Below are 25,049 nucleotides of genomic sequence, written 5' to 3' on the forward strand. Positions count from 1 at the left end.
AGACAGCTTGATGGTGTTAAGTGTTTGATTAAGTAAAGATTTTGAAGTCTTTTCTAATTTTCTTAATTATCCACTATTAAATCAGTTCATTACCCATGACTCGGTAAGTCAATGAAAAATGCTTACTTTATTCTATGCTGAGCATGATTCTAAGCTCTATGTTTACAGTAGTTAACAAGATAAGGTTCTTCTTTTTTAGAACTTAAATTTTACAGAAGAAAGCAATCAACATACAAATAAATAATAAAGTTTCACGTATACTATAAAGAAACATAAGGCTGAGAAAGAACCAATATAGAATGATTGTGTAGAGTATTAAAATCTTTTAACTAAAGCTTCTTTCTTTCTTTCTTTTTTGACAGGGTCTCACTCTGTTACCCAGGCTAAAATACAGTGGCATGATCACAGCTCACTGTAGCCTCAATCTCCTAGGCCCAAGCAATCTTCCCACCTCAGTCTCCTGAGTAGCTGGAACTACAGGCATGTACCATCACACCCAGTTAATTTTTTAAAAAAAACTTTTTGTAGAGGTGGGATCTCCCTATGTTGTCCAGGCTGGTCTCAAACTCCTGAGCTCAAGGGATCTGCCCACCTTGGCCTCCCAAAGGGATTACAGTCATGAACCACCATGCCTAACCTATATGTATTTCTCATAAATGCGATATATTTTCTAATATAGAGTAAGGCTATCCTCACCCTAATTGTCAAAATAAACATATTACCTTTTCTAAAAACAAAGAAAACAATAATAACATTATAGAATCATTCTGTCTTCCTCTCAGTAAAGGTGGATGTAAATAAGATACTACAGGAAGACCTCTCTAAGAAGTTAATATTTGAACAGAGATCTGAATAAAATGAAGGTGCACACCATGTAAAATATGCAAGCAGTGTTCCAAAAATAAGGAACAAAGTGTGCAAAGGACCTGATGTGGAAACAAGCTTGGTGTATTTAAGGCATAGAAAGAGGCCAATCTTGTGAGAGTAGAATAAAAGAGGGAGACTGAGAGGACCTCAGAAACAAAAAGGTCACTCTGACCTTTCCCTGCCTTTCTGTGTGAAGCATGGTCATAAAGGAATTCTCTGACCTACCTTGTCTAAAAGTCTAAGACCCTAGTTCCAGGGTATGGGATGGTCCTGTCTCATACCCAGAAAGAAAGAATGCTACACAGAGAGGCCAATAAGAATCTGAACAAATAGGCCTTGATAAGTTCCTCCCAGTTTATTAACATTAGATAATACCCTTTTTGTCCAGTCATGTTTCCTGACAACTATCCTTTTTTTTTTTCCATCAAACTTGCCATAGAAATACAGTTTTCCCTGGGTCTTTGGGTCTTAATTTCTGAAGGCTCCCATGTCATATACAACTTTGATTATATAAATTTGTTATGCTTTTCTTTTGTTATCTGTCTTGTTACAAGAGTGTCAGCTGTGAACCTTGCAATGAATGAGAAAAAGATGTTACTTTTTTCTCTCCTACAATACCAAAACCTTAATATTCAGTTATATTTAGCTATTCTTGTTTAAAAGGCAAAACTCTGCTAACCCTATAATGACTGAAGATAAGGCAAATATGAACTGTGATTCTGCTAATTTAATAAAAGATAAAACATTAAAGTTATTCAAATATAGCAGTATATCTCTTGAAATGTCTAATTGCTTGAGTGTATTCGATCACTATTTTCAAAATATATTTCATTTAAAAAATTCCATTACAAAATTAATCAATACCTTTAAAATAACACAATACCTATAAAATAACTATTTTATAACCTGTATTTCAACATGAATACAGCAGCATTATGAATATATGCTATTGGTTATGACATGGTTTTTTGTTTTTGAGACAGAGTCTTCCTCTGTCACCCAGGCTGGAGTGCAGTGGCATGATCTTGGCTCATTGCAACCTCCACCTCCCAGGTTCCATCAATTATCCTGCCTCAGCCTCCTGAGTAGCTGGGACTACAGGCACATGCCGCCATGTCCAGCTAATTTTTGTATTTTTAGTAGAGACGAGGTTTCACCATATTGGTCAGGCTGGTCTTGAACTCCTGACCTTGTGATACACCCACCTCAGCCTCCAAAAGTGCTAGAATTACAGGTGTGAGCCAGTGCACCTGGCCATGACCATGTTTTAACAACATATTTATTCTTTAAGCAAGACAATTTTACTGCTTCATCTTTATCTCCGCATTTTTATTTGCCATACATGTATATCCAAGTAGAGAATAAATTTAAATTGGCTAAATATTTTTAGTGGATCTAACATTTTTTCTTTTACTAAAGAGAGAGTCTCAACACAATGAAAAGGTAGCAATTTCTAATCCAAATAAATGCCTAACAATATTCTGATTTTTTTTTTTTTTGAGATGGAGTTTAGCTCTTGTTACCCAGGCTGGAGTGCAATGGCGCAATCTTGGTTCACCGCAACCTCCGCCTCCTGGGTTCAGGCAATTCTCCTGCCTCAGCCTCCTGAGTAGCTGGGATTACAGGCAAGCGCCACCATGCCCAGCTAATTTTTCGTATTTTTAGTAGAGATGGGGTTTCACCATGTTGACCAGGATGGTCTCGATCTCTTGACCTCGTGATCTACCCGCCTCAGCCTCCCAAAGTGCTGGGATTACAGGCGTCAGTCATCGCGCCCAGCCCAATATTTTGATACTTTTAAAAATAAGTAAAAAACACCAGGTGATTAACTGAATAACAAAGCTGAGATTAAGTAGGAATATATCTTTGGCACAGGTTGGAATATGAAGCCCATAATCAGTCTAGGCTTATATTTTTCAATTAAGTAGAAAAGAAAAAATACATGTTGGGCATAGTCGCTCACACCTATAATCTCAGTGCTTTGGGAGGCAGACATGGGAGGATCACTTGAGACCAGGCTGGGAAACACAGTGAGACCTGCTTTCTACAAAAAATACAAAATTAGCCAGTTGTGGTAGCCCATGCCTATAGTCCCAGCTACTCAGGAGGCTGTGGCAGGAGGAACATTTGAGCTCAGGAGTTCAAGGTTACAATGAGCTATGATCACACCACTACATTCCATCTTGGGTGACAGAGTAAGATTGTCTCTTAAAAAAAAAGAAAAAAGAAAAAAATACAGATTGTATTATCTGTAGGCACATTTTCAAAGACCAGGGTCATGTTAGAAATGAAAACCAAATAAACTAAGTTAACATTTTATACAAAACAAGATGCTCTGACAGAATTAATAAATTCATTAATTCAGCAAAAAAGTACATATGCCAAGCTTTATTTATGTGTAAAAAAGAAATAGTTCTCATTATTTTTCTGCATGCAAGTTTTCTTCTTAAAAAATGATTTACAAAAGCATATTCTTACTTTCACAATAACTGAGCTTTTTCACTAAAATATATACAATCTAATTTTTAGAATGAAATGCAACTAACCTTGTAATTTTGCTTCAATTCCATCTTTATTCAATCCAGATGCAAAACCTGAATGTCATGAAAATTTACAAAGAGTAAAATAGAATGAATTTAATTCATCTTTACAGGCTCAGTTTATACCCCCGTTAACTAGAGAAGAGTAGTCTAATTAAATCATACATAAGAAAAAAAAAATTTCAGCTTAGTGAGTTCAAACAAGGCTTAATTATCCATAGAAATAGCAAACAGGAATATCATATTTTAACAACAATGGTATGGAATAAATTCCCAAATGTTTTACATATAACAAATATCTGTCAAGTGATTAACATGTTCTAATGAACTTTCATTATAACATGAATGTTCCAATGAAAACATGTTTGGTAATACAACCATTTTGTGCTACTCCTAAAGTTGAAACTAAACATACCCTTTAACACAATAACTTCACTCCTAGGCACATACCCACAGATACATGTATACATATGTATCCAAAAACATATATAACAATGTTCACAGCAAGATTATTTAAAATTAATAATTTCCTTTCGTCAAAAGATTTAAATAAATCTAATGAAATATTTTCCATTTATATGACATTAAAGAATAGATAAAGCTAGCCTATGGTATGTAAGTCAGAACAGCATTTACTTCTGGGGGCAAAAACTGACAGAGAAGGAGCATAAGGGAATATCTAGAAAATGTTCTATATCTTAATCTGGGCTGTTGTTACATGTGTGTATACACACATATACTTAACTTCCCTGACCTGTATACCTCATATTTGTGCAGTTTACTGTAAGTCATCTCTCAATACAAAAAAGTAACTACAGAAAATAAAGTAACTATGAAAAAGAAGAAATGAAAATTAAAACATGAAATCAATATTCATATATAATATTGATAAAAATACACAAGTATACACCCTGAAGGAAAGGCTGGAGAAACAAAATATGCATTTTTGAACACTGCTGGTAGGTATATAAACTACTAAAGTAGCAATTTAGCAACAGGTATCAAATTTATAAATGCAAATATCCTTTGACACAGGAATTTCATTTCTAGAGATTTATCATATAGATAGATTCATACATGTAAAAAATGCAGGGATTTTTTGCTGCATTGTTTGTAATAGCAAACAATTAGAAAAACTATAAATGTCCATCAATTGGGGATCATTTAAATGGGCGATACATAAGTAAGTGGAATATTATTTAGCTATTAAAAAAAGCTTCCAGCCAGGCATGGTGGCTTACAGATACAATCCCAGCACTTTGGGTCAGGGTAAGCCAGGAGGATCATTTGAGCCCAGGAGTTCCAGACCAGCCTGAGCAGCACAGGGAGACCCTGCCTCTACAATTTTTTTTTTAAAAGTTAGCCAAGTGTGCTGGCATGTGCCTGTAGTACCAGCTATTCAGGAGGCTGCAGTGAGAAGATCACTTGAGCCTAGAAGGTTGAAGCTGCAGTAAGCTGTGATCACACCATTGTACTTCAGCCTGGGCAACAGAGCAACAGCCTGTCTCAAAAAAGCTTTCAAGACATACTAAGAAAAAATGAATACGCAGAAGACTAAAATAACGGAGGTTTAAAAAAATATGCCCACAAGGTCAGGTGCAGTGGCTCATGACTGTAATCCTAGCACTTTGGGAGGCCGAGGCATGTGGATCACTTGAGATCAAGAGTTCGAGACCAGCCTGGTCAACATGGCAAAGCCCCACCTCTGCTAAAAATGCAAAAAATTAGCCAGGCGTGGTGGCACATGCCTGTATTCCCAGTTACTCAGAAGGGTAAGGCAGAGACCTGCTTGAACCTGAGAGGCGGATGTCGCAGTGAGCCGAGATTGTGCCACTGCACTCCAGCCTGGGCTACAAAGCGAGACTGTCTCAAAAAAAAATTTTTTTTCCACAAATTATTTGATACTCTGCCCTCTAAGAGATGAACTTAATCCCTCTTGCCTTCATATGATCAGGACTCAGTTGAGTTGCTTCTAAAAAACAGAATAAAGCAGAAGTAATGATGTGTGACTTCAGAGACAAAGTTATAAAAAGGTACTGCTGCTTCTGATTTAGTCTGTCTCTGTCCCTGTCTCTCTGTCTCTCCCTCTCTCTTTCTCTCTTGGGTCATTCATCCTGAGGAAGGTCAGCTGCTATGCTATGAGGAAAGATCCACCTGGCAAAAGACTGAGGCCTGCCAACAGCTGTGAAACTGAGGCCTCTAACCTATAGCTCTGCGAGTGAGACAACTTAGAAGTGAACCTTCAAGCCCCAGGAAAGGCTTCAGATGACTGTAGCCCTAGCTGACATCTTGTTGCAATCTGAAGAGAGCCTCTGACCCAGAGCCACTTAAGACACTCCCAGATTCCTCACCCACATAAGCTGTGTGAGATAATAAATTCTGGTTGTTTCTAGATGACTTGTTTTGGGGTAATTTGTTACAAAGCAATAGAAAACTAATACAGTATGCCACCAGTTGTGTTTAAAAGGTGGGAAAATAAAATTACATTTTCTTATTTACTTTTATATACAAAAAAATATTATACAAAAAAGGGTATACTAATGATTACAGAACTAGGGGAGGGAAAGGGGAGATATGGGAATTGAACAACTGTGTGGGTGGGAATACTCATGGAAGACTTTTAGCTGTATATATTCCTTTACTTTATGATTTCTGAGCTAAGTAAATGCATTACCTAGTTGAAATATAAATTTTCAAGTGATATGAATATTTATACAGATATTCTTTTAATATAGGCTTATATTAATTACTCTTTGAGATCTGAAAGTTTTGAACCTCATGCATTAGAATGATACTGTAATGAGTTAGGCTTTAATCTGGTACTCAACAACCCCAGGTATAGGTTATTTTATAACCTATAACACATGAAAAAACCTTCTGGTAGCCACATAACCAGATGTGGGTTACCTTTAGAAGCAAGATGAAAATTGCAGCAGCAAAAATAGTACTATATACTTTCATTTCTTATAAATTAAAAACTAAACAGTCATAAACTCAGAATAAGTTAGTTGAACACCAAATACAGACAAAATTCAAAACTTTTTGTAACTTTAACTTATTTTCAATGATTTATTCATTTCTGTTATTTTTATCAGAACTGTATTTTTTTCTACTAGGTTTATTTTTAATGTTGCTGATTTCAAACCTTATTGAAACACTAGAAGTAAAACAGATAAAAATTTCTCAGTTTGCCTACTATTGTCTCTAAATGTATTTGGGACTGTTGTTACCTTTCATTTTTATTTTCTATTAGTTTCTGTAATCTATCTATTCTGTAACTTATTAATATAAATACAGGCCTAGCTGGCTTGAAAAAATTACTACTTTTCCAAGTCAAAGTAACAAACCATAATGAGACGGATTTTTCAAGGCTCTGATATAAAGCAAAGTTGATCGTATCCATTCCAAAGCAATATTCACATCCGTGATGGTATGCAGTACTATTTCTGCATTTAAATGCTCAATAAGATGTCTGTGCAAACTAATGAAAAAAACACTTTGCATTACAATATGCATTTCAATGCCATAACTCTAACTTTTCAACGCTAATAATATATAATATAGCCATTGCTACTTTACTAACTCATGAAATATAACTTAATTTCCGAAAATGTAAAAGAAAACCTTAAAAAGTCAGTTCAACTTTTAAAAAGGCTTCAGATATATCTCTCTACTCTATGGCTATAGAAGACAGACTATTACTTTAACAAAAGTTAAAGCGTAAATTATATCCTACTTTCTCCAAAAGAGAATACATTAAATACCTTACTAATAGGTCCTGGATTGCCTCAATTATTAAATTAAAATCAGATGTGAAAATGATATTTCTCCTCTATTACAAATTAGTAATTATATTTATATAATTTCATATATGTTATAATATAATAATAATTACTAAAGCTTTATTACAAATTAGGGTTTGTTATAAACAAGAATACATGCTTGCCAAGAAATACCACTGAATAAAACTACTACCTTTTAAAAAAATATATAAACTTTCTAGTTAAATTGTTGAAAACTTTCCAGAAGATGGCCTTAAAAAAAATCTCCAAACCAAATTTTCTTTTGATATTTTAAAAGGAAATAAAATAAGCTATATTAGCATCAGTATCTTTTTGGAAAATTTTCTATATTACCTGCTTTCTACAGTGTCTCTACAAGCTAACATCTGAATGTACTTGTCTCTTGTACTTAATCGAGTCATGATAACTGCAGTGGCTGTAGTGTCAAACTGGGGAAAAAACAGATAAATTTAGTGAAGAAGAGCACATCTTGGTACCAGTCCACTGCAATAACTCAAGACTTTCATTTTATATTAAATAGTCTCTCACTAATATTACTTTTAAGCCTGATATAATTATGACATGCTAATCAAAAAATACCAAAAATGGCTTTTTGTTTTTATCACGTTTTTAAGTATAAAAAGCAAAGTTATTGTCACTTACTTGAGGTCGACCAGCTCTACCAATCATTTGTAGAATATCTGTTTCACTGTACTCTTGAAACAGTCCTCCAGCATAATGCACTGTAGATTTTATAACTACTAGGTGAGCAGGCAAATTTACTCCCATAGCTAAAGTACTGGTAGTAACTGCATCAGATTAAGACAAGTAATTTCAATCCATTTAATTTTACTGCTTTAGGAAGACTTTTTTTATATAAAAGACATTCTTATAAATGTAATAAAAACTCATATGTAAGAAATTTAGAAAAGAAAAAAGAACATTACAAGTTAAAATAGTAACACACCTTAAATCCAAAAACCTATTAAATTATTGTTTTTCAAATTACACTATGTTCAATAATATGATAAACAACTAAATACTGCCAGAGAATTTACTGTAGTATCTACATGCATAGGTAACCACTTAATTTTAGATTATCAGAAGAAAAGCAGAAACAAGCAGTATACTTGAGCTTTTTTTTTCCTCTTAGAAATAATTTTCCAAAATATTCTGTAGTATCCACAAAAAATATGTTTTACTTACAAAGAACTGGTAAATCTCCAACACTAAAAGCTCCCTCAACTACTTTTCTATCTGACAGCTCCATACCAGCATGATGATATGCAGCACCATCTTTTAAGATATCTGCAACAGAAATGTATCACCTGTTACTATTAATATTTTATCAATAATTGTCACCTTTTATCTATAGGTGAAAATGCTATTCAAAAATTATCTCTAAACCTACCTCTCAGTTTTGAATCTCTTACGGAATATGCATACTTCTGTAACCTATTTTAAAATACCATAAAATTATTGGGTTACTCCTAATAACATTAGAGAACTCTGAAATGTTTTTATTAATTATTTTAAAACTTAAGAGATATCAAAAAACTTTCTCAATATCAATATCTGAAAACTATCTTTAAGAAATAGAAAATATCTGTTTCATATTCAAAAGTCCCTAAACTTATCAGCTGTAATATTAAAGCTCAATTTTAAACCAAGAATTTGGAAAACTCACTTTCCATAAGAAAAAAACATAATTGGTGATTTGAGTCAGATATGTCTACTCTCATAATTTCCCTAAAAAAATTCTGTAGAAAGTAACAATTTCTAAAACTACTATATCACTAGTAAGTAAGCCAAAAACAAAACAAAACAAAATGGTATTAAACAATAGTTGTTTGCAGTGCTGTGAGACATGGCATTTAAGAAAACTAGGTTAGGAGGAAGCAAGATGATCAACTAGAGATGCCTAATGCTCATCCTACCCCCCAAAAAAGGAGCAAAACAATGAAAGAACAACTAACTACATTTTGACCAGACTGACTAAAGGAAAGTGCATCTCTATAAATTTGAAAGAGTTATTATTCTACTAGTTGTGCAGATATCAATACAGAGACACAGGAAACATGGAAAACACACACACACACACACACACACACGCGCGCGCGCACAGGAAACACAACCACAAAGGAACACAATAATTCTCCAGTAACTGATTCCAAAAAAGCCAGAAATTTGTAAATTGCCTAAAAAGGAATTCAAAGTAATGATCCTAAGGAAACTCAATGAGATACAAGAGAATACAAATATACAGCCCAATGAAATCAGGAAAACAATTCATTATCTGCAAAGGAAAGTCATTCAAAAAGAACCGAACAGAAATCTTGGAGCTAAAGAATTAAATTAATGAAATAAAAAACAGAGAGCTTCAACAGCACACCAGAACAAGCAGAAGAAAGAATCTGTGAAATAAAGTTAGGTTTCTGAAATAGCCTAGTCAGAGGAAAAAAAAGAAAAGAATAAAAAAGAGTGAAGAAAGCCTACAGGACTTATGGGACACCATTAAACAAACAAGTATTCACATTATGGGGGTTCCAGAAGGAGAAGAATAAGGAAAAGGCATAGAAAGTTCAGCAATTAACAAAATAATTGCTGAAAACTTCCCAAGTCTTGGGAGAGATATGGACATCCAGTTCCATGAATCTCAAAATCCCCAAACATGTTCAAACCCAAAAAGGTCCTCATTGAGGCACATTATAATCAAAATATCAAAAGTCAAAGACAAAAAGAGAATTTTAAAAGCAGTAAGAGAAAAGTGTCAAGTGATTTATAGGGGAATCTCCATTAGAATATCAGTGGATTTCTCAGCAGACACCTTGCAGGCCAGGAGAGAATGAGATGATATATTTGAAGTCCTAAAAGAAGACAGTATTGCCAGTCAACACGACCATATAAAGAAAAGCTGTTCATCAGAAATGAGGAGAAATAAAGTCTCTGCCACATAAATAAAAGCTGAGGAAATTCACTAACAGACCTGCCTTGTAAGAAATGATTAAAGCAGTTATTCTACTAGAGACAAAAGAATAATAATCAGTATTATGAAAACATATAAAAGCATAAAACACACTGGTAGAAGTAAATACATAGTCAAATTAAGAATGTGCAACTACCGTAATGGTGGTGTGTAAGTCTTTCAAATCTCTAATATGAAGGTGAAAAGCCAAAATGGTTAAAAATAGAGCTACGATGAATTGTTAAGGAATACTGAATATAAAAAGATGTAAACTGTGTCAACAAACATAATTATAGGAGAAGGGCAAAAATCTAAAGTATTTGTATGTGACTGAGGTTCAGTTGTTATCAGGTTAAAATAGTCTATTATAACTATAAGATATTTTATGTAAGCCTTGTGGTAACTGCAAAGCAAAAAGCTACAGGAGATACAAATGAGAAAGGAAAGGAATCAAAGCTCAGCACTACAGAAAAATGACAAATCACAAACTTACACAACAAAAGGAAGAAAGGAACAACAGATCTACCAAACTGGAAAACAATTAAAATGGCAGGAGTAAGTCCTTATCTATCAATAATAGCCCTGAAGGTAAATGAATCAAATTCTCCAGTCAAGACATAGTGTCTAAATTGATAGAAAAGAAACAAAAACAAGAACTAACTATATGCTGCCTACCACAGATCCATCCATCTTAGCTATAAGGACATAGGCTGAAAGTGAAGGGGTAGAAGAAAACATTCTATGTAAATAGTAACCAAAAGAGAGCAGGGTGGCTATTCTTACATAAGATAAAATAGACTTCAAGTCAAAAACTGTTACAAGAGGCAAAGAAGGTCATCATTTAATAATAAAGGGGTCACTTCATCAAGAGCACATAGGAATTATAAATATATAACCACCCAACACTGAAGCACCAAAATATATAAAACATCATTAAAGGACACGAAGAAAGAGAGAGAGAGAGAGAGAGAGCGTGTGCAATACAATAATAGTAGGGATCTTCAATATCCCACTTTCAATAATGATAGATTAAGCAGACAGAAAGGTAACAAAGAAATGCTGAACTTGAACTGTACTTTTAGTCAAATGGACCTAACAGATAAATACAGAACTTTGCATTCAATAGCAGCAGAATGTATATGCTTCTCTAGTGCATATGAAACATTCTACCGGACAAATCATATATTAAGCCACAAAACTAAACTTAACTATTTTTAATTAGTCTAAATTCAAGATGATTGAAATCATATGTAGTATCATTTCTGACCACAACAATATGAAACTAGAAAACAGTAACAGGAAAAATCTTGAAAACAATCAGAAATCTGTGGAAATTAAACAACATGCTCCTAAACAATTAATGGGTCAAAGAAACCAAAAGGGAAATTTAAAAATATCTTGACACAAGTAACAATGGAAAGACAACATGCCAAAACCTATGAGATGCAACAAAAGTGATTATAAGAGAATTTTTTTTTCACTCTTGTTGCCCAGGCTGGAGTGCAATGATGTGATCTCAGCTCACTGAATTCTCCTGCCTCACTGATTCTCCTGCCTCAGCCTCCCCAGTAGCTGAGATTACAGGCATGCACCACCATGCCCAGTTAATTTTGTGTTTTTAGTAGAGATGGGGTTTCCCCATGTTGGTCAGGCTGGTCTTGAACTTGAGAAGAATTTTTTTAAGCAGCGAGTGTCTACATTAAAAAACAAGATCCTAAATAAACAGCCTAACATTATAACAAAGGAGCTAGCAAAAGAACAAACTAAATGTAAAGTTAGCAGAAGAAAGGAAATAGTAAAGATCAGAACAGAAATAAATCAGAGAGAGAGAAAAACAATCAAAAAAACATAGAAATTGATCAATAAAACCAACTTGGTTCTCTGAAAAAATAAAATAAACCCCTCACTAGACTAAGAAAAAAAAAAAAAGACACAGACACAAATAAAGAAAATAAAAAATGAAACTGGAGAAATTACAACAGATGCTTCAGGAATTTAAAAGATCATAAGGGAGTATTATGAATTAATACCAACAAATTGAATAACCTATAGGAAATGGATAAACTCCTAGGAAAATATAACCTGCTATTTGAATCAGGAAGAAATACAAAGCTTAAACAAACCAATAACACATAATGAGACTGAAGTAGTAATGAAAATCTTTCAACAAGGAAAAGCCCAGAACCAAATGGCATCACAATTGAATTCTACCAAATATTCAAAGAAGAATTACTACTAATACTTCATAAACTATTCCAAAAAAAAAAAGAGCTAGAGGGAATACTTCCAAACATATTTTTTGAGGCTACTATCACTTTGATACCTAGGCCACATAAAGACACTGCAAGAAAACTATAGGCCAGTATCTCTGATGAACATTGATAGAAAAGTTCTCAAAAGAATATAAGCAAATTTAATTCAACAACATATCAAAAAAGATTATACATCACGGCCAAGTGGATTTATTCCTGGCAAGCAAGGCTGGTTTAATACATGCAAATCAACTACTGTGAAATATCACATTATAAATGAAAAGATAAAAAACACAAGATCATCTCAATTGGTGCAGAAAAAGCATTTGACAAGTTCAACATCCTTTCTTGATATAATCTTTTAACATGCAGGCATATAAGGAAAACTTCTCAACTAACATAACAAAGCCCATTTATGAAAAACCCACAGCCAACATCATAATCAATGGGGAACAACTGAAAGCTTTTCCACTAAGATACAGCACAAGGCAAGGATGCCCACTTTCACCACTTCTACTCAACATAGTACTGGAAGTGCTGGTAAGACCAATCAGACAAGAAAAAAAAAGGAATTCAAATTCGAAAGGAAAAAGTAAAATTATCTTTATTTGCAGATAACATTATCTTACATGTAAAAAAACTCAAAGACTCATTTTAAAAACTGTTAGAAGTAATAATTCAGTAAAGTTCGAGGATTCAAAATCAACATACAGAGACTAGTGGCATTTTTAAATACAAATAATCTAGCTGAAAAAGAAATCTAGAAGACAATCCCGTTTATAATACCATCAAAAAATAAAATGCTTGGGAATAAGTTTAATTAAGGAGGTAAAGTACACTGAAAGCTATAACACAATGGTGACAGAAATTGAAGACAAAAATAAATGGAAAGATATCCTGTGCTCATGGATTAAAAGAATTAATATTGTTAAAATGTTCACACTACCCAAAGCAGTACAGATTCAATAAAATCCCTATCAAAATTCCAATGGCATCCTTCACAGAAATAGAAAAAAAAATCATAAAATTAGTATGGACTTAAAATAAACCCTGAATAGCAACAGCAAAACTGAGAAGGAAAAGAAAGTTGGAGGTACACTTTCTGATTTTAAATTACACGACAGGCTGGGCATGGTGGCTTACACCTGTAATCTTAGCACTTTGAGAGGCTGAGGCGGGCAGATTATCAAGTCAGGAGATCAAGACCATCCTGGCTAACATGGTGAAACCCCGTCTCTACCAAAAATACAAAAAAATTAGCCAAACATGATGACACACACCTGTATTATCAGTTACTCGAGAGGCTGGGACAGGAGAATCGCTTGAACCTGGGAGGCAGAGGTTGCAGTGAACTGAGATTGCGCCACTGCACTACAGCCTGGGTGATAGCACAAGACTCCATCTCAAAAAAAAAAAAAAATTATACTACAAAGCTAGACTAACTAAAACAATATAACACTTGAATAATAACAGAAACATAGACAAATGGAACAGAATAGAGAGCCCAGAAATAAGTCCAAACATATACAGTCAACTAGTTTTTCCATCAGGGCACCAAGAAAAATGGGAAAACAATAGTTTCTTCCACAATGAGGCTGGAAAAATAATTTCCATCTGCAAAAGAATAAAACTGTACCCTTATCTTATACCATACACAAAAATCAACTCAAAAATTGACAAAAGATCTAAATATAAGACCTGAAATCACAAAACTCCTAGAAGAGAACATAGGGGCAAAGCACCTCAATACTGGCCTTGGCGATGAAATTTTGGGATATCATACCAAAAGCAAAAATAAATAAATGGGAATACATCAAAGTAAAAAGCTTCTGCAAAGCAAAGGAAGCAATTATCCAAATAAAAAGACAATCTATGGACTAGAAAAATAAATTTGGAAACCACATATCTGATAAGGGGTTAATATCCAAAATTTATAAAGAACTCTTACAAATAAACAGCATTAAAAAGCCAATTGAAAAGTCAGCAAATGATCTGAAAGAACATTTCTCCAAAGAAAACATAAAAGTTGATCCATCCAAGATAGCCTATTAAAAGTAGCTGCAGCCTACAACACTCACAGAGAGGAATGAAAAGGGGTGAGTGAATTCAGCACATTTAACTGAAATATCCAAATTCTCACATCGGGACTGACTAGGCAAACACAACTGATGGATAATGAAGAAAAGCATTGGGGGTGGGGGGCATTATGGACCACCCGGGGGCGGCATAGAGCCAAAGGAACCACCATCCTCAGCCAAGGGAACCAATGAGTGATGGTACAACCCCACTCGAGAAACCATGCTTCTCCCACAGATCCTTGCAGTCCATGGATAAGGAGATCCCCTAGTGTGCCCATGCCACCAGGGTCTTGGGTCTGATACACAGAGCTATGTGGAGTCTTGAGAGAGCAGACATTCAGGCACACACGGAGATCCAGGAGTTTTACACACTCTGGCCACAGGATCCCTAGTAAGACAAGAAATCCATTGGTACATATCTCTAGGAAGGGGGCTGAATCCAGGAAGCCAAGAAACAGCATTCTGTGGGCACCACTTCCATGGCACCTTGCAAGTTAAGATCTACTGGCTTGGAATCCCAGCCAGCCAATGGCAGTGGGTTGTAGTCCACCAGAGATGGGTCTGAGTTCCCGTGGGCAGGAGCAGCCACCATCTCTGTGCTTTGGTTGATTCAGCTGCTCCAGCCTGCCAGTTTTGGAGAATACAGGTGGTCCAGACAAGGAAGGGTCCCCCACAATGCTGCACACCTGCTCTACCAAAAAGCAGTCAGACTGCTTCTTTGGGCAGGTCCCTGATCCCATTCCACTGACTGGGTGAGACATTCCAACTGATTTCCAGCCACCTCCTACGGGTACAGATAGACTGGCAACAGGTCAGTACTCCCCTGCAATGGAGCTTCTAGAGGAAGTAGCTGGCTGTCATCTTGGCTGTTTCTCAGCCTTCACTGGTGATACTACCAGGGAAAGGAGAAACTGAGGCAACTAGGGTTTGGAGCAGACCTCCAGCAAACTACAGCAGTCCTACAGGCCTGTTAAAAGCAAAACAAACAAACAGAAAACAAGAACATCAACAAAAAAGACCTCCAAGAAAACCTCATTCATAGGTCAGCAACCTCAAAGATCAAAGGTTGAAAACTCCAAAAGTCATAGTGTCTCTTCTCCAAATGACTGCAACACCTCTCCAGCAAGGGCACAGAACTAAGCTGAGACTGAGACGGCTGAATTGGCAGAAGTAGGCTACAGAAGGTAGGTAATAACAAACTTCACTGAGCTAAAGGAGCATGTTACAACCCAATGCAAAAATGGTAAGAATCATGATAAAACAATACAGGAGCTGATAGCCAGAACAGCCAGTTTAGAGAGAAACATAACTGATCTGATGGAGCTGAGAAGCACAACATGAGAACTTCACAATGCAAATAACAAGTATCAATAGCAGAATAGACCAAGTAAAGGAAAGAATCTCTGGGCTAGAAGATTATCTTTCTGAAAAAGAATGAACAAAACCTCCAAGAAATATGGGATTAAGTAAAGAGACCAAACTACAACTGATTGGTATCTGAAAGAAATGGAGAGAATGAAACCACATTGGAAAGCACACTTCAAGAGAACTTCCAGGAGAACTTCCCCAATCTAGCAAGACAGACCAACATGCAAATTCAGGAAATCCAGAGAACCCAAGTAACATACTCCACACAAAGATAAACCCCAAGAGACATAATTGTCAGATTCTTCAATGTTAAAATCAAAGAAAAATGTTAAGGGCAGCCAGAGAAAGTCAGGTTACCTACAAAGGGAAACTCATCAGACTAACAGCAAACCTCTCAGCAGAAAACCTACAAGCCAGCAGAGATTGGGGGCCAATATTCAACATTCTTAAAGAAAAGAATTTCCAACCCAGAATTTCATATCTGGCCAAACACTAAACTTCAAAAGTAAAGGAGAAATAAGGTTCTTTTCATAGAAGCAAATGCAGAGGGAATTTGTCAACAACAGGCCTGCCTTGCAAGAGTTCCTGAAGGAAGCACTAAATATGGAAAGAAAAGCCATTACCAGCCACTACAAAAACACACTGAAGTACACAGACCAGTGATACTGTGAAGCAACCACATGAACAAATCTGCAAAATAACCAGCTAGTATCATGATGACAGGATCAAATTCACACACAACAATACTAATTGTAACTCAAATTGTAAATGGGCTAAATGTCCCAATTAAAAGGCACAGGATGGTAAGCTAGACAAAGAGCCAAGAACCACTGTTATTCTGTCTTCAAGAGATCCACCTCACATGCAAAGACACACACAGACTCAAAATAAAGGGATGAAGGAAAACTTATCAAGCAAATGGAAAACAGAAAAAAGCAGGGGTTGCAATCCCGGTTTACGACAAAATAGACTTTAAACCAACAAAGACCAATAAAGATCAGAAAAGACAAAGAAGGGCATTACATAATGGTAAAAGGTTCAATTCAACAAGAAGAGCTAACTATCCTAAATATATATGCACCCAATACAGGGGCACCCAGATTCATAAAGCAAGTTATTAGTGATCTACCAAGAGACTCAGACTCCAACACAATAATAATGGAGACTTTAACAGCCTATTGACACTATTAGATCATGAGACAGAAAATTAACAAAGATATTCAGGACTTGAACTCAGCTCTGGATGAAGTCGACCTGATAGATAGCTACAGAACTCTCCATTGAAATTCAACAGAATATACATTATTCTCATAGTTACATGGCACCTACCCTAAAACTGATCACATAATTGGAAGTAAAACACTTCTCAGCAAATGCAAAAGAATGGAAATCATAACAAACAGTCTCTGAGACTACAGTGCAATCAAATTAGAACTCAAGGTTAAGAAATACACTCAAAACTACACAACTACATGAAAACTGAACAACCTGCTCCTGAATGACTCTTGGGTAAATAATGAAATTAAGGCAGATATCAAGAAGTTCTTTGAAACTAATAAAAACAAAGAGACAATGTACCAGAATCTCTGGAACACAGTTAAAGCAGCATTAAGAAAGAAATTTATAGCACTAAATGCCCCCATCAAAAAGCCAGGACGATCTCAAGTTAATAACCTAACATCTCAACTAAAAGAACTAGAGAAGCAAGAGCAAAGAAACCCCAAAGCTAGCAGAAGACAAGAAATAACAAAGATCAGAGCTGAACTGAAGGAGATAGAGGCATGAAAAATCCTTCCAAAAAATCATCAAATCCAGGGGCTCGTTTTTTGAAAAAATTAATACACTAGATAAACCATTAGCTAGACTAATAAAGAAGAAAGGAGAGAAGGATCAAATAAACACAATCAGAAATGATACAAGGGATATCACCACTGACCCCACAGAAATACAAATGACCATCAGAGAATGCCATAAAGATCTCTACACACATAAACTAGAAAATCTAGAAGAAATGAATAAAATCTTGGACACATACACCCTCCCAAGACTGAACCAGGAAAAAACGGAATCCCTGAATAAACTAATAATGAGTTCTGGAATTAAGGCAGTAATAACTAGCTTACCAACCAAAAAAAGCCCAGGACCAGACAAATCCACAGCTGAATTTTACCAGAGGTACAAAGAAGAGTTGGCACCATTTCTACTCAAACTATTCCAAAAAATTGAAGAAGGGACTCCTCCCTAACTCATTTATGAGGTCAGCATCATCCTGATACCAAAACCTGGAAGAGATACAACAAAACGAGAAAACTTCAGGCCAATATCCTTGATTAGCATTGATGCAGAAAGCCTCAAAAAATACTGGCAAACTGAATCCAGTGGCACATCAAAAAGCTTACCCACCATGATCAAGTTGGCTTCATCCCCAGGATGCAAGGTTGGTTCAACACACACAAATCAATAAATGTGATTCATCACATAAACAGAATTAAAGACATTATTATCTCAATAGATGCAGAAAAGACCTTTGATAAAATTCAAGACTCCTTCATGTTAAAAATTCTCAACAAACCAGGTATTGAAGGAACATACCTCAAAATAATAAGAGCCATATATGACAAATCCATAGCCAATATCATATTGAATGGGCAAAAACTGGAATCATTCCCCTTGAAAACTGGCACAAGACAAGGATGCCTTCCTCCACCACTCCTATTCAACATAATATTGGAAGTTCTGGCAAGGGCAATCAGGCAAGAGAAAGAAATAAATGGTATTTAAATAAGAAGAGAGGAAGTCAAATTATCTTTGTTTGCAGATGACATGATCCTATATTTAGAAAATCTCATCATCTCAGCCCAAAAGCTTCTTAAGCTATTAAGCAATTTCAGCAAAGTCTCAGGATACAAAATCAATGTATAAAAATCTCTAGCATTCCTATACAACAGGCAAGCAGAGAGCCAAACAGTGAATGAACTTGCCTTCACAATTGCTACAAAAAGAATAAAATACCTAGGAATACAGCTAATGAGAGAAGTGAAGAACCTTTTAAAGGGGAACTACAAACCACTGCTCAAAGAATTCAAAGAGGATACAAACAAATAGAGAAACATTCCATGTTCATGGATAGGAAGAATCAATATTGTGAAAATGGCAATACTACCCAAAGTAATTTATAGATTCAATGCTATTTCCACTAAACTACCTACACAGAATAAGAAAAAAAACTATTTTAAAATTAATATGGAACCAAAAAAGAGCCCAAATAGCCAAGAAGATCCTAAGCAAAAAAACAAAGGTGGAGGTATCACACTACCCAACTTCAAGCTATACTACAAGGCTACAGTAACCAAAACAGCATGAGACTGGTATAGGAACAGACACATAGTCCAAAGGAACAGAATAGAGAACTCAGAAATAAGACCACACCCCTACAAACATGGATCTTCAACAAATCTGACTAAAGCAAGCAACAAGGAAAGGACACCCTATTTAATAAATGGTGCTAGAAGAGCTGGGTAGCCATATGCAGAAAATTGAAACTGGACCCCTTCCTTACATCCTACATAAAAATTAACTCAAGATGGATTCCAGACTTAAATGTAAAACCCAAAACTATAAAAACCCTAGAAGAAAATCTAGGCAATGTCATTCAGGACACAGGCATGGGCAATTATTTAATGATGAAAATATCAAAAGCAATTGCAACAAAAGCAAAAATTGACAAATGGCATCTAACTAAAATAAATAGCTTCTGCACAGCAAAAGAAACTATCATTAGAGTAAACAGATCACCTACAGGAGAAAATTTCTCCAATCTATCCACCCAATAAAGGTCTAACATCCAGAGTCTACAAGGAACTTAAACAAATTTACAAGAAAAAAAACAATCCCATTAAAAAGTGGGAAATGGACATGAACAGACACTTCTCAAAAGATGACATACATGCAGCCAACAAACACTATGAAAAAAAGCTCAACATCACTGATCATTAGAGAAATGTAAATCAAAACCACAATGAGATACCATCTTGTGCCAGTCAGAATGACAATTATTAAAAAGTCAAAAAACAACAGATAGAGAATTAAACAGTAGTTATCAGAGGCAGGAAGACTGGGAACAGGAGAATAAACGGGGAGATACAGGTTAAAGGATACACAAAATAGCAGATAAATAGTGTGAACAAGTCTAGAGATCTAATGTACAACATGAAGACTGCAGTTAATAAAATTATTTTGAATTAGGGATTCTTGTCAAATAAGTAGATTTTAGCAGCTCTTGTAAAAAAAAGTATGCGAGATGAGAGATATATTAATTTGCATCACTATAGTAACCATTTTACTAGCTATATGTATCATATAACATCATGTGGTAAACCTCAAATATGCCATATAAAATTTATTTTTTAAAAAAGCAAACTAGGTTAAGTTAAAAGAGAAGAGGAAGTTAAGAAGGTGTGTTGATAATCTGAAAATGAATTCTGGGTATGTTAAAAGATTTTGGAATTTGGTAGGCTTGGTTCTTAAGTATATAAAAAATTAATCTAGTGTTTTTCTATTTCCTTGTTGCAGATATGACACTAGGAGGAATTATTTTTATAACACTCATGACTTTTTTTTAAGGATTCACAATGAAATGAAGATAAGGCAAGAGGAAAGGACGCGTTACTATTAAGTACAAACTCTGCTACCCACTGCTAGGTATCTTAGAAATGTTGCCTTATTTAATTGTCATAGAAACATGGTGAGATGATTGATTCCCATATATATAATCTTGATTAAGAAATTGAAGCTGAGAGAAGTTAAGTAACATGCCCAATCGTACACAGCTAGTAAAAGTAGCAGCACTGTAATTCAAATCTGAGTCTTTAACTCTAGTATGTTCCTAAAAAAAAAACAAATAAAAAAGGAGATAAAGAAAAAATAAGGGGCAAAGACTGAAGAAAGAAGAGAGTTAAAGGAGAGAGAAACTTTCCATTAGTAACTAGTAACAGTGGGAAATGAAAAAAGGTATTCAGATATATGTTTACAAGAAAAGTGATTATCTGAAACAAAATTAGCTTATTTGTGTGCAACTAAAGGGAGAGGATGAAATGTACATTAGCTTTAAGGGAACTTATAGTCTATTTCAATTCCTTACTCTATAGATAAGTTCAGCTCAAAAATGTTAATTATTATATATTCACCTTAGGACGCCAGATATTCTACTTGAATGATGCCACCATTGCACAAAGAATTGCATAAGTCTTTCAAAACTGCCTTCAGAGTTAAGTTTATGAGCAAAAAAACAAACCTCATTACTTGATCCCCACATCTTGTTTCTCACAAAAAGAAATATAATCCAATTTGATCATCTAGTTTATTTACCCAACAAGTAGAAGGCTTCAGACTGTTTATAGCTACTTACAGCCTCTCTACCCTCTACCCATACTTTTTTAAAAATCCTAATTTACCTTTATTCTATTACTAATTTTATAATGAACTGGTCAATGTTTCTGAAACCCCACCTTTGTTATAAAAATTTAGAAAATTAGTAAGAATGCTATAAAACTACATGCAGTTGGTATGAAAACTATTCATCATTATTTGATAGTATTCTGATCTTATTAGCAATAATTTCACTTTCTCCCTTTCTATCTTCCTCTCAGACTTCATCTACCTTTAGGCTATAAGCTCTTTGTTGGTTTTTCTCATTCTGTCTGTCTCTCTACTGTTTCCTATTGCTTAATCTTGCTTTGTTGATGTGTATAACAAAAGAGCTACTCTGAATGCTTCACACCCTAGAGATTCTTTTTTCATCTGGTAGTAACTAAGAAGATCAAGTTAAATCCTTTAAATGGAAGGAAAAGTATAAAAATAGTATCTAGAGGGTAAATACGTGGCTGTTTGTAATTCTTCAATAGACTATCTTTATAGTCTATCTTTTTAGTGGATTTAAAAAAAAAAACAAAGAATGCAAAGAAGACTAAAGTGGTTCCCCTAGGCTTGCTACATGTCTTTGGTTGACAAGCAACCACAGGTGGTAGCAAAGGAACAGACTGGTAATTAGAAAGCTGATCTGACCCAAAGCGGAGAGAAGTATATTCCCCCACCATACAAAATTAGGCAGAAAAATAAGTATCTGCTTATATCCACATGTCCAATTTTAGTCTGAGGTCTATCACTAAACATATTTACTGATTTCCAGAAGTTATTAACAATAATAAATTTTCAATAGGTACTAATCATATGCTAGCATTCTGCTGAGACCTGCTATAATTTGGATGCTGTCCACCATGCTAAATTGTAATCCCCAGGGTTGGAGGTGAGGCCAGGTAGGAGGTGACTGGATCATGGGGGCAGATCCCTCATGGCTGGCGCTGTCCTCACAACAGTGGTGAGTTCTTGTGAAATCTAGTTGCTTAAAAGTGTATAGCACCCCCCAACCCCCTGCTCCTGCTCTCACCATGTGATACACCAACTAATCTTTTGCCTTCTGCCATGACTGTAAGCAGCCCAAGGCCTCACCAGAAGCTGAGCTGATGCTGGTGCCATGTTCCCTGTACAGCCTGCAGAACTGTAAGCCAATTAAACCTCTCTTCTTTATAAATTACCCAGCCTCAGAAATGTCTTTATATCAATGCAAGAATGACCTAACACACCTGCTAAGATTGAGTGGTAAGCAGGATGAACATAAGTCCCCCTTTCCTCAAGAAGTTGATAATCTAATGAATGGAACAGATACTAAAATAACTATTAAACAAAAGGATACTATAATTATAGTAAGTGTTATGAAATAAAGTACAGGTTGCTTATAAAAGTAAACGCAGGGAAACTGATGACTATGGAAAACTGATATTCAAGTTTAGACATGAAGAATGAATAGGAGTTAGGTAAAAACCATTCCAGGAAAAGAAAGCACGATGCAAGCCAGCTCTGTACAGAGCGACAATCTGGTGTATACACAGAACATAGAGGCCAATACAGCTTGACCGTGGTGAGTAAAGGGGGAGAATGGTCATGATAAGTCTGTTGAACTGGCTAGGCATCACCTTATATGGGCTATTACCGGCTACACTAAGGATTTAGCATTTAATACCAAGGACAATGAAAAGCTATTAAAGGTTTTAGGTAGGAAACTGACATTTAGATTTGTAATCTTACACAATCTATGCTATGTAGACAATAAAGTGAAATAAGAGAGTGTGTGTGTAGTCAATAGAGAAAAGGATAAAACCCAGGCAAGAGATTAATAGTGACTTGAATTAGGGAACTGGCAGTGTTGATGGAGATAAAATGACATATTTGAGATATATTTAGAAGAATAAACAGGACTTTATAATTGATTGCCTATGGGGTATAAGGTGAAGAAAATATCAGTGATAGTTTTCTGCTATGAGTAACTAGGGAGATAATGTATAATTAAGATGGGGAACACTGGAGAAGGAGCTGCTCTGAGAGCAAAAACCAAGTCCTATTTTGTACATACTGAGTTTGAGATGACTATCAATAGACATACAATTGGATTCAGTTACACAGATGGACTTACAGGCCTGGAGTTCAGTAGGGAAGTCTGGGCTGAAGGCATAAACGGGAATTCATAGACATGCATAAATATTATTTGAACTTCATGTGAATAGTTACAAACACCTAAGAGTGTGGAATTAGAAAGAATGAACCTCAGATACACTCATTCAAATGTCAACATTTAAGAGTTGGATAGAAGAGGTGAAAGGGGGACAGAGAATGAGCAGCCTGGAAAGTAGGAAGAAAATCAGTAGAGATAATCATGGAAGCACAGAGTTCAGAGTGATTAAGTAAGGTAGAAGTGGCCAAATACATTAGAGTCCTTAAAGATTAATTCACAAGATCAGCTTTATTCAAAGACTACAAAAGAGGCTGGATTGAAATTAGGTTAAAAAAAAAACAGCAGTATGGATCTTTATCATTCAAGAAATCTGACTATCAGATTATCAGTATGGATAATCTTTATCATTCAAGAAATCTGGGTCATACCTGCACTAAGATTCATTATTTCACTTAATCCTCAAAATTATCATTATCCTTATTTTATAGATGAGGACACTGAGCTTTAACCCAAGGTTAAGGGACAAACCTAGTTTTCTCCTCTCATCTAGATAAGCCCTAAAAGTTCATCTACTTCCATGAAAAAATGAAAAAATATACCTCTGTTTCTGTTCCACAGTCATAATAAATTTAGCATCTTTCACAAGAACAGAAGCAGCCTGTTGCACACCCTTCCTTGTTGCACAAAACTGAAAATAAATTCATAACTTTTGTATTAATCATGTTAAAAACTGAATATACTAAAAAATAAGCATCAACAATCCATACCACAAGTGTGGGTTTCTGATCAGAGTACATTTGTATAACACTGGCAATTTTGTAGTCGAGGGTTAAATCAAACTTAAACTCATTTTGGTTACTACTGCAGGGAAATCCAAGGACCACTTTCTGAAGTTTCACAGGTCTATGGCTCTCATCCATTTTCAGACATACAGCCGGTCTTTCACCATCTGAAAGCCATTCTGCAACCTTTAAAACACAAAAACATGTGCATTAAAATTTTCTTCTAGTAAAGTTCTATTGCTAAAAACAACCCAATTACAGATTACTTTAAGGTCAAGCTATAAAAGTATTTAATCAAGTAGACTTTTTCAATATTACATATTCCAATAATATTATTCTGTTGATACAATGGCCAACACTACCAATAGCACTATTTCAAGATTATACCCACTTTTCACCATGGTAAACTTCCAATTAGTTATTTTGTTTTATTTTCTTTCATAAGAATCCAAAGAAAAATTAAAATCAATTTTGTCATAGAGACTAAATTTATCACTGTCATTTTAACTTATTCACTATTTTTGAAAACTATGCCTCAAAATGGCTGACATTTCTTTTGTGTTGTCCTAAATATTAGATGAATAGTATCAAAGTAATGGTTGGCTTACGCTGACAAGGGTTGACAAGTTATTAAGTAAACAACAAACACTTGAGAGATAGCAGTGTCAAAAGCACACTTCATACTCAATGCTAGAGTCACTAGTTTCTGGAACTATGGTAAGCAATCCTTATCTTTACATAGCCCAGTTAATAATCAGGCTCCATGCCCTGCTATGAAAGTGACTGTTGTTTTGACAGGAAGAAGGTAAGATAAATGAGTTATATATTGCAAAGGAAAAAAATACTAA

The 25,049-nt window shown here is 35.1% G+C and overlaps 1 protein-coding gene across 11 annotated transcripts in view; it reads right to left on the minus strand.

The window, feature by feature from the left end:
* HFM1 (helicase for meiosis 1) overlaps window positions 1-25,049 on the minus strand; it is a 125,736-nt gene that overhangs the window by 76,420 nt on the left and 24,267 nt on the right. For all 11 annotated transcript variants that reach the window (XR_010341225.1, XM_064372612.1, XM_064372617.1 and 8 more), the window contains 8 exons: window positions 24,187-24,387; window positions 24,019-24,107; window positions 8,601-8,644; window positions 8,396-8,497; window positions 7,853-7,998; window positions 7,544-7,638; window positions 6,755-6,888; window positions 3,414-3,461 (listed from right to left, as the gene is read on the minus strand). Coding sequence is in view for 10 of the 11 variants with exons in the window: in XM_064372612.1 (XP_064228682.1) it covers window positions 3,414-3,461; window positions 6,755-6,888; window positions 7,544-7,638; window positions 7,853-7,998; window positions 8,396-8,497; window positions 8,601-8,644; window positions 24,019-24,107; window positions 24,187-24,387 (859 nt within the window). In the remaining variant the exon portion in view is untranslated. The remainder of the gene's footprint in view (window positions 1-3,413; window positions 3,462-6,754; window positions 6,889-7,543; window positions 7,639-7,852; window positions 7,999-8,395; window positions 8,498-8,600; window positions 8,645-24,018; window positions 24,108-24,186; window positions 24,388-25,049) is intronic.

This window comes from Aotus nancymaae, unplaced genomic scaffold (genome assembly GCF_030222135.1).
Source record: "Aotus nancymaae isolate 86718 unplaced genomic scaffold, 86718_ANA_hifiasm-v0.15.2.pri h1tg000007l, whole genome shotgun sequence".
Lineage (NCBI taxonomy): Eukaryota > Metazoa > Chordata > Mammalia > Primates > Aotidae > Aotus > Aotus nancymaae.